Genomic DNA, 13,709 nt, shown 5'->3' with positions numbered 1-13,709 from the left:
AAACTAGAGGCCTTTATTTTGACTACTAAGGCATCAATCTGAGTAAGATAAATTTCAGGTGTGAATCACACACCTATGCATTTTTAAAGTATTGGTCCCAGATTCCTTCAATTAAGCTGTTACTCTTTAAAGATGCACGAATTTTTCAAGGCATGGTCAACTAATAGCATTAAACGTGGAGATAAATTTTCCTCAATTTCTAATAACATCATACCCAAAATAATTAGATGACAGCTAGCCAAGATGTTATCTGCTTTCTCGTTGGGGCAGTCCTGATTCTGGACAATGGTGAGAATCCCTGCACATCTGTTCCATCGACATCTGTAATGTCGATCTGACCTGCCCGAGCAGTAAATGTCTATAGGCAGAACCTCAGGCCAACACTGGCTACTCTCTTGAGTATTAGTACAGACTGTCTCTCATTTTTCTGATCTTTGACTTTCCAACTGTCTCCACCCATTGCCCATTGCCCTCCGCCCATTAACAGTGGATAACTCTTAATTATCCACCTGAGGTCTGCTCACTATTACCAACCTTCTGGTGGTAATAGAGGACCGAGTCTAACTCCATGGATCCAATTAGTTCAGGGTAAAGGGAAACTTGAATGTGCAAAGTAAAAACCATATAGAGTCCAAGACATAATGCTAGCAGTTAGACTCAGTCCTTTGTCACCATCAGTCATCTTTTAAAACTACTCCTAGACACACCCAAAACGTCCTTTGAAGTGTTAGACTAGAATGACTGAAGAATGTCCAGCAGATTTTCTACTGGCAGCTTGCAGTGAGCAGCTGTGATGTGGCTGAAGAGATCTTGCCACTCAGAGTAGGTGGTCACATTCCAACCTCGTGACTTACTAACTAAACCTCATTTAAGCCTCAGTTACTTCATCTATAAGTAGGAATAAAACTAACCTCATGGAGTGGCTGTGAAAAACAAATGAGAAAGTATAGGACCTACCTTAATCAGGATAAATCCTAAACTACTTACCCTGGCTGATAGACCCATACTCTTCCCCAGGCCAACTCTCTGTCTTCATCCCTTCTTATACCACGCCTAGTTCACAAATCACCAATTACACTGGCTTGCTTTCTCTCCCTTGGATGTGCCAAGCCCGTTTTGACAACTCAGAGACCTCTCTCTGTACCTTACACACTCTCTTACCAAGAATTAATGTAACCATCCTTCTCTTCAGTTAGGTCTCAGCTCAAATTCCACCCCCTCAGAGAGGACCATTTTAAACACCTAAGCTAAAGTATCAGCTTTTCAACTTGATGTTCCATCCCATTTACTATTGTACTTTCTTCATAGCGGTTATCAAAATTGAAATATCAAAAATATTTATTTCTGCAGGTTTTTCTTATCCATCTCCTTCCATCTCCCCTGAGCCCATCACAGAACTGGAAACATAGTATTTGCTTGAGAATTATCATTTCAACAAATGAATGAATTCCATCTTTTAACTAAATACTGAAGTCTTACTAAGTTCTAGGGATAGTATAGTTGAAAAGTCAGTCAAATCTCCAGTAGGGAAGATGATGTCCTATGGGTGAGTTTGTAATAGTAGCAGGTGTGAGTATGTGTGTGCAGAGTAGGAAGTGTAGGAAGACTTTGTTCTTCTTTCCAAATAGACCACCAGATGAGAAAAACATCTAGTTTTTAGATACTTTTCTAGTTTTAGATGGCTTGTTGTATAAGATGAAAAAGCTCAACCTTTTTGACCTTTTCATTTGTTCTAACCACAAGATTATATCAACCATGGAAATTGGACCATTTTCTGTTGTTCAAAGAAAATGAGTACCAGTTTAATTGAATTTAATATCAAAATTTTGTAAATGCTCTCCCTGCCACTCAGATGTCTGGGCTATCAATGTCCTCTGACTTCAGATGTTGACAACATGTCCCAGTTTGAGGAAACCTTGAAAAACAAAAGGAACTGATAAAAATGTCTGTATCCAATCCCAAAGTTATGGTGCACTGCCGCCCTTCTGTGGTGCTGAACAATAAGTCTATTCATTCAATCAACAGGCATTATGAGACACTGTAACATTTTTAAAGCAAACGGATAGTTACGTTAGCAGGTTTCCTGACGATCTGATCAGGTCAACAACTTGCTTGTGGGTAAAGCCTTCGGTGCCCACACCATTGATATTTGCAAGGACATCACCTGGGAGATGCCAAGAAAAAAATGAGTGTTAAAGAGGTTGATTCAATAATCTTTTCTGACATGCAAACGAAGAAAAACAAGCAAGCCTCAAAACTTAACAACATAAAGGTGCTAAGAAAATTCAAAGCAACGACAGTTTCCTGACCTTCACTACCACAAGGTTTTTTCTTCTTGCTATTTAAATAATTCTTAACATAAGGATAGTTATGTTACCGGCTTGCAAGCCAGCACAGTGTGCTGGGCTGTCCTCCTGGATCTTGCAGATCAGAGTGCACAGCTCTGAGGAGCAGGTGTTCTGGTTCTGGAGCCTGTAAGTCTGCAAAAGTTAAAGTGATACACAATCACTATTCAAAAAAACTCAAAATCTATTTGTCAAAAAATAAAATGGTGTCAGTTAATCTAAGAGGTATAATGGTAAATGCAAAGAACAATTTGGAAAGGCTTTCCTGAATATAAATTAAATTAAACATACCAATTTTACAATCCTACCAGACAATCTGCTGCCAATTCCAGTCATTTTTAAAAAAAAATCTGCCTTGAGAAAAAAAAAAAGTGGGATAAGATTGGCTCAAGCTTTTATATTTTCAGGCCTATGAGACCACCTGATGCTCATTATCATTATTGCATATTTACTGAGAAAAATTAAGCTTCTCATTTCCCAATGGGATAAAACAATGGTAGCCAAGAGCAAAGAGAAAGATGTCCATGAGGATCTTCCATGCTAAAGTACTCATTACAGGAGTAGACAAAACAGTACACAGCAATGGAGATGTGCCAACATAATTATTTTACATTAGAGTTCTGCAAATAATGACAATCTGCCCTTCATTAATTCAAAAGTACTATAATCGACTTGCCTCCATTTCTGAGCACTTGCTTGAATACTCATTAGTTCATTAATCACCTAACTAAATTAGAAAAAGTTATGCTTTGCCTCTTGCCTCAATTTGGCAAAGCAGTTTGTTTTTCAAATTGTACCAAGAACACTGGATAAATGTTTGATACATAGATTGACGCAATGGCTTATAACAACACGTTTTCCTTTTTCACACAATTATGAGGTCTAGTTTCATTAAGACTCAAGATTACCATTCTAGTTTGAGTAAGTCTTTTCAACATCTGACTCCTAAAATTAAACCACATTTCAGTACTGCCTCCTTATGGAGAAATTAATGTCCTATGGCCATTCCTCCTTATTTACCAGAATTGCAAGTTCTAGAACCAGAAGTCAGTCATGTGCAAGCAACTTCTAGGAATTTGACTTTGTTAACTTGCATGGGATTTCTATTCACTCAAGAAGGCATTTAGAATCCCCATATCTTAAGGTAAAATGGAACTTTAAAGAGCATGTACTATATTTTCCATCTCTGTCAGATACCCTGAACAGTTTTTCTGTCAGGGACCCTTCTTGCCACAGCCTAGACCTTTCCAGAAATGGGAGGGTGGCCTAGTTTATGTGGTACATGAAACAAAGCTGTAACAGTCATCATGTTGAGAAACCACTGTTATAACAACTCTATTAGCAGTGAGAGCCTCCCGTCTATGTCCAGTGAGCAAAGTGAGTACTGTGAAGGGGAGATGTTGATTTATGTAGTTGGAACCTGCATACGTTTGCCGGCAGCTTAAAATTCCTGGGTTAGAGATAGGGAAGTAAAGGCAGAGGTCCCCATGTTATAGAAAGGAGAAAGAAATAGTAAATTGAATCCCAACCTCTCTCTCTCTCTCTCTCTCTTCTTCTGTTCTCACTTTTAATGACAAAACAGTCCTTAGAGACACAAAAGTCACATTGTCCTTTCTCATGCCCAATGACAGTCATTCTAATACTTGTCATTTGCTGATCTTCTATTAGTACCAGGCGCATTACTAAATATTTTGTATGTGTTATTTAATTTGAAATTCCTAAAAAAAAAACCCATAAGGCAAGCACGGAGGGAAAAAAAACTCAGGTGTGCCTGAATCTACAGTCTGTGTTTCTATTACATTATATGATCCTCACTAGCAGCATATGAGTAGCACCCACAGAAAACCAGAGAGGAAAGTGGACTTGTTCGCTTCCAACAAGTCCTTCACTTGGTAGACTAGGACTCAAACAGTTGTTAAAAATGGGTGCACAATATGGGCACATGAGGTTCTATCCAGTCTTCAAAAAGTTCCCACAACATTTTCTCTACTCAATGACTATGCAAATCTTATAAGTACTAGAGATGAGATATGGTACAGACCTGGGAATGGAAAGTGTGTACCAAAAAGGAATGTGCAGAGGAGTGGGTTCCTGCATCAGAGACAATATGCATACTCCAGTTCAGAGGTGAAGCCATTAGCTCATGTTGTGGTATGAAGGCTCATGGTGCTGTCACCTGTGACCTACTAATGATAGCTTTGACTCTTGCTCCAGGTAGAATAAGTGTTTATGGTATGGGGAGAAACACAGAGGAGCAGTAACATATCATAGAAGGATGAGAAAAAATCTTAATTTGTCACTTTAAATAAGAGTATGTGAGTAGTCACTGATCCTATTTTCAGTAGCAATGGCTGCACATCTTTGTGCATAATTCTCACTTAAAAAGAAGCAGTCACAAAAAGTACAGTCTCTGCAATGGAACACGGAGTGTTTTGTGTGAATGGGGACTAAGTACTATGCTTTTAAAACCTGATGGAAGAATCACACATTTCTCCAAATTTGAAAGTAGAAGAGTTCACAAAGCAGAAGGTATCTTCTTTTCTCCTATGGCCTTCTCCCTGTTCACTGAAGGTACAGTTCCAGTTTGTTTCTTTATTTATAAAGCATTTTTACTTAGCAGCTTCCTGTTCCTTATCTTAAAATACACACTGGCTTTCCAATTGTGGGGCTGATAGTTATGTTTTCTGAAAGCAGCACCAACCTAAGACCTGAGAGATGATATGCAATAAAAAAATAGGATTGTGCAAAATACATCTAAAAGAAACACAAAAGTATAATGGGAAAAAATGGTTAATACCTAAGCTACTACTGTTGCAATTCATTGCACTAGATTTCCTTTGACCTAATTCACCATCTTTACAAACATGGACATTAAAAAGCAGACAGCAAGTAAGAAATGATATTCTTAGGCTATTACATAGAAACCTATAGAATGTTTTCCAAATTTCCTAAAACATGCAAGTAAAGCAATGTTCTTAAGTGTTTCAAATAATAATTATAAAGTGCCATCATTGATAAAAAGTACAAATTTCTCATAAAATAAAATCTTCAGTATTTTTGAAATGTAATAGGAGCTATATAAGAATGCATGCAGCCCTTATATACAAATACATATGCTTTCAAGTGGTTCTTGAATATCAAAGTACAGATTTAGAATCTGGCTGCAGTATAAAAAATGATTGTGCAAACATATCAGGAATGAAAATATACAAAATGCACTTCTATAAAGAGTATTTCACTCTTTTATTTAAGGCCAGGCTGTTATCAAGCATTTCTGATTAGTCTGACTTACAGGAAGACTGGAGCCACTAAGAATAAAGTTGAGCAAGTCTCAGGGGCCTTTATTTTATTTATATGTTTCAATGTTTTCTTTCCTTGATGGTACCAAAAACAATAAAGAACTACCAAAACAACCGCACATCGAATGAAAATCACAGTCTCCATCATCCCCTGATACTGATTTTCTTCTTTCTTTGCAAATACCACGATACTACTAGTGCTGCTGTCTTCATTAAAAGTCTGGAAAGTTTGAAAACTGCCCACCTGAATTTCAAATCCAAATGTTCCATTATCCTGCTTTTCCACAGTAATAAGCTTTCTGTAATAAAAAATGAAAAATGTAATAAAAAACTATGCATGGAGATCAACGTATCACATTTGTCACATACTTATTTTTAAAACTGTCACAATTTAAAATAGCTGACATTTATGTAAATTGTGGTACTGTAACTCTGTGTGTGTGTGTGTTATCAGTAAGTCTGGAGAACTGTGTTCCTACATATCTTGGTGAGAGACCAAAAAAATAAATGAATCTCTTTACCTTTGAGACCAGGAAAAGTCACCTAAAGAACTTGATCGCGACAAAGCAAGCTGAAAAATACAACAAGCACACAGTTATCAAAAGGTCCTTAAAACACATCTGCGAATGTTCTAAGTCACAAAGAACTTTGTTCTTTATCACCTTTGGCCCAGCTCAAAGAAGGTAAAGGCAGTAGTTCCCATTCTTTAGTGATAGCAAAGGAGAGCTGGCAAAGGGAAGTTCAAGTATTCTGTTTAAAAGATTAAAAGGGGCTCTGATAATAATACACTGTGGCAAGAGTTAAGGTAATGTGGCAAAACTCCAAAGCTTCCCAAAAGAACTTCATATCTAATCTGTATTAAAAATAGCCTCTGAGGGATTAACCATAGCAATTTATAATCACACTGAAATCCAAAGAAAAATAACACCCATGGAATGGCATATAAAACCCAAATACTTAAGAGTTTTTGGAGATGCTGGTGAAGTAATTGTGTTTATTATAAGACTTACTTTAACATGTTACTTTTTAAGGCAGGTTAAAAAAATCTCTAAAGAATAGCAATACTTACCAATAAAGCAATACAACTCAAGTAAAACCAAACACTTAAACCCTGAATTCTGTTTATGATGTATTTTTGTGATAATGTAGGAAGAGTGCAGTGAGGTTTCTAGCCAAGAAAGGAAAGGAACCTCCAAATGGTATAAATAACATAAAAAATATCACCCTTGCTCCATGTTTTGGAAAAAGATCATGTAAACATAAAATTCCAAAATATAATCAACCACTGTAAGTTGAGTAAAAGTTAACAAAAGGTTGCATTGTGTTTTTATGTGTTCTTCTAAATGATTAAAGTGTGTTTTTGTGTGTATTTCATTTATTTGTTTAGGAATTAACAAATATGAATTAGCCTTTCTCAAGTGCTAGTCCAGGGGACACAAATATAAGCTTATGCTACTAGCTGATCCCTGATGTTTAACTGTCAACTTAATACATAAAATGTCAGCAGATCACTGCATAGTAAGTCTAGATGAATATAAATAAAATAAGTAGAGGATGAAAACTGGAAGAAGAAAAACACATAGAAGAGAGTAATGCACAAAACAAATCCTTGTTAAGGCTTTTGTAAGGAGAGAAACCTGCATCACTATAAGGAATTTGAATTACCCAGTACCAAATGCCTACATTCTGACAAATTTTCTGGAATGGGTCAGTTTTCAAAATTTGCTCTTGGTCAGTCAAGTTAATGTACTAGAGAGCTGGTCTCTTCCTACTGAGATAATACAAATTAATTACATTTTCTTTTCTTTCAGTTCTGAACCTCAAATCATTTATATTATCCTAAAGACTGTGATAGGAAAGCTGAGACCCAAAAAGATTCTCTAGAGTTGCAAAAAACTATTTGTTTTTAACTTATAAGGACTGACTGTGGAAGACCTACAATTTATATTGTTTATTTCAGCCTGATTTTGTACTGAGAAGTGTCAATAAAAAGAATGGAGACCATTCAGTTAGGTAGTAGGCCAACTTCTGGTGGAACACAGCAATAAACTTGATATTCCCAAGCATTCTCAATCTTTCCTTTATATTGTTACTCTCATTTTCTTAATTTTTTCATTATTTATATCCTTGGCTTCTATTTTTATTTCAGATTGTAAGGTACTTAGGTAGGTCATATCCAATTACCTGTAACCATAGCTAAGGTTTATATTGGAAAATATAACTCTTGTTATCAATATTCATCAGATTAGTCATAGAACTGATGGGAACCTCAAGAGTTCAGCTGGTCCACCCTCAACCTGCCTTCTAAAACAAAAATCATTTTAGAAAGATCAAATCTAAAATCTTTTAAATCCACAAGACAAGTAGAAACATGGTATAGAGAAGGAATCTCCCCACCTCTCTCCTGCTACCTTTCCTATATAGCTAATTGACTTGTGAAAATGAAAATATTTGCCTAGCACAATGTGAGAGGCATAGCAGACACTCACTTCCTATGGGCTGACTAATTTGGGTTATCAGTGACACACAAAAAATTGGACTAAGTCAAATTATAAATTAGTTTCCCTTCCAGATAAGCAATGAGCCTGTTTCAGGCACCTAACCATTAAATAAAAAACTATTTAAATAAATTAGTCTCCATCAAATTCCCTGACACGTGCCACATCTTGACACAAAGCCTACTTGCTTTTGATCAGGGCTGTCACACTGAGGTGATGTGGAAAGGAATGTGCTCAGGGATCAACCTTGTTCACACACCAGACTATCTGCCTGAGTGAAAAGGAGTATGTCTAAGGTCTTATCAAAGGTCTTAAACTTTGGGAAAACTCTTCCCTGAAGCCTTTTCCCTAACAGAAGCAGTCCTGTTCTAGCATCTAACTAGTGGAGTCTCTACTCCCAAACAGCCTTTCTGAATCTTTTCTCATTTTTTCTCAGGGTTGTAGTGATGGCACCAAAACTCATGAATGAGGAACTGGTGTGCAATGAACAGCATATGCTGGCAACAGCTGTCTTTTATTACACATTAGCTAATATGAGAAAGCTAGGTTTTGCAATTTGCCAATTCACTTGCAACTGCTCAGTACACAGAGCTCTTTAACCTCTTGCTAGACACTAATATAAAGATTCCTGTGTTGAGTTTATGATCCCCTTTTCTTTCAGTTTTAGTCAGATGACTTAAAAATCAGGCATTTATATTCAAGATGTAATTGTTCCTGCTATCCAGAGATTCACAATGCCCTTTTTTAGTGGGAAACCAAGACCAAACGTTTTAGCTGTCAGTTTGCGAAAGAGGGATGACCTGTAGCTCAGTCTGCCAGGCTCAGAGGAGCTCAAAGGTCAGTACTGTAGGTTCTCCTGCTGTTAAGTAAAACAGATGGTTACTTCCTGGTACCCACTCTGTGTACTCATTTCCTGAAAGTGTTGGGGGAAGAGAGAGAGAGAGTAGTTACTTCTTCATAGATGAGGTTTTTTGTTTTTATTTACACTTCCAATATCTTGTGCTCTGCTCCCTTTCCAGTCCCCTGCCTCACTCTCCCCAGTTCTTCTGTGAATACGGCTTTCTTTCTTTTTCCTTTTACATCAGGACTCTTAAGCTAGCAAGGCTGCACAGTTGATTTGAAGATACAGCAAAATAAAGGCACTGAACTCAATTGCTTAACTTGCAATTGCCCCTAAGCAAACCAAAGAGGGTCACTGCTTCCCAGGGAAGTCTCATTTGGGCTCGCAAACCTCTTTTTCAGGAAGAACTGTCAGAGCTTGACTCCCGGCGTGCAAAAATATGGATTAGAAAATAGTTTTCAAATTCTTTTGTGGTGAAATTAACAGTTTTCTACCAAAAAGAATTTATCATTAAATGAGCAAAATACCTTGTCGTAGTTAGGGGCACTTGGGCATTTGGTAACAGATGAGTGTGCAGCCACAAATAATATGAAGGCTCCAAGGGCAGAGCCCATCCCATAAATACTCGCATTACGGAGTTGAGCACAACATCTCGTATCTGAAGTTTGAAATAAAATTCCCCTTCCAGAAATTTAGTAATGCAGTTGTGTTTAGTAATGCAGTTGAACAAGATGGGTTTGAACTGTGTAGGTCCACTTATATGTGAATTTTTTAAAAAAAAATACTATAAACATTTTTTCTTTCTTATGAGTTTCCTAATACTTTCTTTTTTCTAGCTTACTTTATTGTAAGAGTACACTATATTACACATATAACTTACATCCACATATGTGTTCATCAACTGTTTATGGTCTCACTAAGGCTTCCCATCAATAGTAGGCTATTAATACTTAAGATTTGGGGGAGTCAAAATTTATATGCTGATATTCAAGTGTTAGCACCCCTAAACCCCACATTGTTCAAGGATCAACTGTAATTTGATAACCAAAAGAAAATCAGGCCAAGAGATTCAGTGCATGATAGCACTAATGTACATTTAAGCTTCTCCCCTTTCAGGTCCCTGGCCTTACGACAGCATTTGGTAAAAACTGTTTGGAAGAGCAACCCTAATCCTGGGGCATCACAACATTTCCAGACTATCCTTATGCTCTCCAGTCTCCTTCCTACAGTGTTTTCCTTTGCAGGTATTTTTTCTAAGACTATGTTCAGAAATAGGAACTGCACTAGGTTGTCTGTCACCTCCTACAAATACAAGTGCTAAGATAATATGCACACACAGAAATCTATTTTTAAGCAATTCTGAGTGTAACACCCAAATGATTCTGAAGATTAATCTGAAACTACAGGCTAACGAGATGCAGCTTTGCAGAAACCAAAGCCAACAATATTGAGAACTATGAATTGTTGATGTCGACCCTGAAAGGGATGAAAATAACAATGGGCAGAGAGACACCTGCCTGTGGCCTCACAGAGATCTCATTGCCTGCAATTCAGTCAGTGCCAAACGGGTGATTAGTCTCTAAAAACCAGTTCAAGGAAATGCACACCCTTTTGGAAAACTGTGAAATGTTTAGATAGACTTGCACCAAGTCTCACTGATGACAGTTGTATAGAATCAGAAGTATTGTGTACATGAAGTTTTGTTTTGCTTTTATTTTAAGTAATCCCCACTAGCTGTAAGAAAAAGCTATTGACTAGGAAGCATCTACCATGGGAAAGAACAGAAAAAGGGGGAAGAGAAGACCTAGAAAAGATGAGAACAGACAAATAAATTAATTGGTGTTGGAATGTGTGTGTGTATGTGTGTAAGCATATATATTATACCCACATGAACAGACACACATACTTGGGTGCATTTCATATGCCTAAATCCCTGTCATTCATTATCTTCTTCCAACCACCTCCCCCGATGGTCTTTCTTCAGTTCATGCTAGCTTCGCTCAGCCTTAAAGACCAGATGTCACTCCTCTGTCTTCACTGCCTTCAGTGTTCAAGACTTTGTGCCTCCTCTCCATCCCCTGCATTTTCCCTTTCTCTAACTAGTGCAAAAGTTGCTCTGTTACCACTAGTATCCACCCACTTACGGACAGACCACATTTCTAGAATAAGTTTCCTAAATCCCTTTCCTGCTCAAACACATTCAGTGGCTCCCTGTGCTGCTCAAGTCACTGCTTCCTACAGGGAGTGTCCATGTGTTTTTGTGCAGCCGCCCAGCTCTGAGGTCTCCCTTCACCTCTCACACAGACACTGGGTCCTCCTGACCCAGTAATGTGCCATTACCTAAACATTCCTTAAAGGTCCCAAGATCTGTGCTTCAACATTAATTATTCCCTCACTCTGGAATATCCAATATCTGGAATATTTCTCCTTCAAGGCTATATTCAAAAGCACATAGTTGGATTCACGCATTTACACTTTCACTTTGCACAGCACCTATTCACTCTGCCTACTTCACCGTAAACCCAGTAAGGGCAGGAAACATTCTTCTCATCTTTGTACCTCCTATACTTCATCAATTCTTCATCTGAAAACTGAATAAAGATTTCAGTACTTCCCAGAGTTGTTTTGTTTCCAGACAGGTAGTAAATCAATGGACACACTCATCATTAAATTAAACTTAATATCATAAAAGCATTTTTGGGATTGAAAAGACTGATAATCGAAAGCAGGACAAATGATGTCCTTGTTGTCATCAGTGTGAAAAACCCCAAGGAACCAGCCATGGACATCACTGAGAAAAGTGATGCCACCGCTCCAGCTCTCTCATCCTGAAATTAGAAGGCTGAAGTGAGTGAGCATGTGATGCACTTGCGACGTTTAAGGTCAAAATATTATGCTTTTCAATAATTCAAGCATTTTCTGTACAACTGCTATATCTAAATTCAGATATGCACTTGGGATATTATAGTAGGTTATATAACTGAAAGGGTGCTATGGTTTTAATTTTTTTTGAAACTGGAAGTCAAAGAATAAAAAAAATCACAAATTCAGTTAGACATTGACTTTTCCAAATGTGTTTCTCTCACTAGGGAAATACTTTGCAATAAAAATAAAAATAATAACATAATTATAGAGCATATACTATATTTCAGTCTCTGTGTTAAGCACTGTATGTTTCCCCACTTAAGTAGCAAAAGACCCCCATAGGGTGGTTCTATTATTATCTTCACTGTGGAAAAAAAGAAATCTGAATCTTAAAGAGGCCAGTTACTTGCTCAAGATCCCTCCATTATTAAGTGACTGAGCTGGTGTTCAATCTGGCACTTACTTAACCAATAAAAGCCTTGTGCCCGTGCCTCAAAGCTGAAGATGACCTAGTCCACAAAATTCGTCCTCAAAAAAATGTGCTCTCATTTGATGATGAACTGAAATGACTATCTGTGACTGGGAGTGAGGCTAACAGGGAAAGAATCAGTGGGACACACACAGGGGGGAAATTAAGAATTCTCAAATTGGGCTTCAAGTTTGATGTGCTTAATCATTTTTGTTTTATCTGAACACCTCCACAAATGAGAAAAGCAATCTTCTTTTGAGTTTTGCCATGACAAAGTTTTGTTATGGTCTTAAATTTTCAAGCTAGTACACCAGTATTGGCTGGGCTCCTCACCTCCTTCCTCACTCCTACTCTTAGAAGCCTCTGAAGTAACGTTTCAGTATGAAGTCCAACAAACATATCACTCTGCTCTCATCAGAACATGAACACTCTAAAAGTTACAAAATAGCAATCATACCTGCTTTCGTCCCCGAGGCAAAGTAGCCACAGTGTCAGCCAGCATTTGAAGCCTTCTGTTATCATCCATGGAAAAGTTGCCAGTGAGTGTGGGGTAAGAGCTATATGCCGGACCAGTGCAGTAGTCCACCAGATTGCCATTGCTGCTCTGTTGCATGAGCCTTTGCAAAGACATTGTGAATAAAGATCACTCCAGCTGGTACATGGCTGAGTGGCCTTGCACGATGGGGGAAGCTAAAAGTAAAACCCTCTGACAAGTAATCAGAAGTAGCAAAGCAGAAAGAGCCCATGTGACTTCTGTGGTTTGAGGTACTTGTTACAGAAACCCTATCTTGCAGTTCACTCCCCTTTTGCAGTATTTTTTCTTTCCCTTTGAACCTAAAGCTACTTTTCACTATCAAAAACGAATCAACTTATTTTTCCCTCTTCAAACAGCCAGAACTCTTATGCGTACATGTTCTATGGCAAGTTGTGTTCAAAACACCATCTGCCCTTTTTTTTTTAAAGGAAGAAAGAAAAACTTCCCCTAGTTCTGCCATTTGTTTCCCATCCATTTTCCTATTTAATACGAGCAGTGCAATGTAAAAGCCAGGGTGTGCGAACATTCAGTTCTCGTGAATATAAGCAAGAATTACAGGGTCTGATCATAATGTTCTCTCACGAAGTCCTTGTAATGTACTTTTCCCCAAAGTACACTGTAGCTCATTAATGTTCATCTGAAAGGCATTATATGCGCCACTTGGGCTGTAAGCATTCAGCATTCTCCTGGTTGTCCTTTAACTACTTTGTCCTGGCTAAAATTATCCACCATCTTTACAAGGAACAAGGGGAGGAGAAGACCAGCACATTTAGGGCACAGAGTTGGCCATAGTCTACAGTGGACTTCGCTGTAGCATCAGCAAGTGGTCCCCAGGGAGGGACAGAGAGGGCAGGAAG

The 13,709-nt window shown here is 37.9% G+C and overlaps 1 protein-coding gene across 2 annotated transcripts in view; it reads right to left on the bottom strand.

The window, feature by feature from the left end:
- LOC114495694 (cytohesin 1 interacting protein) overlaps window positions 1–13,709 on the bottom strand; it is a 64,470-nt gene that overhangs the window by 13,240 nt on the left and 37,521 nt on the right. The window contains exons 1-5 of one of the 2 annotated variants that reach the window (XM_028511069.2): window positions 12,775–13,036; window positions 6,166–6,215; window positions 5,889–5,943; window positions 2,378–2,480; window positions 2,071–2,164 (exon numbers count right to left, since the gene is read on the bottom strand). In XM_028511069.2, coding sequence (XP_028366870.1) covers window positions 2,071–2,164; window positions 2,378–2,480; window positions 5,889–5,943; window positions 6,166–6,215; window positions 12,775–12,948 — 476 coding nt within the window. In that variant the 5' untranslated portion in view covers window positions 12,949–13,036. Of the gene's footprint in view, window positions 1–2,070; window positions 2,165–2,377; window positions 2,481–5,888; window positions 5,944–6,165; window positions 6,216–12,774; window positions 13,037–13,709 lie in introns of those variants that run through there. The other variant, XM_028511070.2, reaches the window with a different exon arrangement.

This window comes from Phyllostomus discolor, chromosome 4 (genome assembly GCF_004126475.2).
Source record: "Phyllostomus discolor isolate MPI-MPIP mPhyDis1 chromosome 4, mPhyDis1.pri.v3, whole genome shotgun sequence".
Lineage (NCBI taxonomy): Eukaryota > Metazoa > Chordata > Mammalia > Chiroptera > Phyllostomidae > Phyllostomus > Phyllostomus discolor.
Note: the sequence above shows the minus strand (reverse complement) of the source record. Positions and strands in the feature narration are given on the sequence as shown.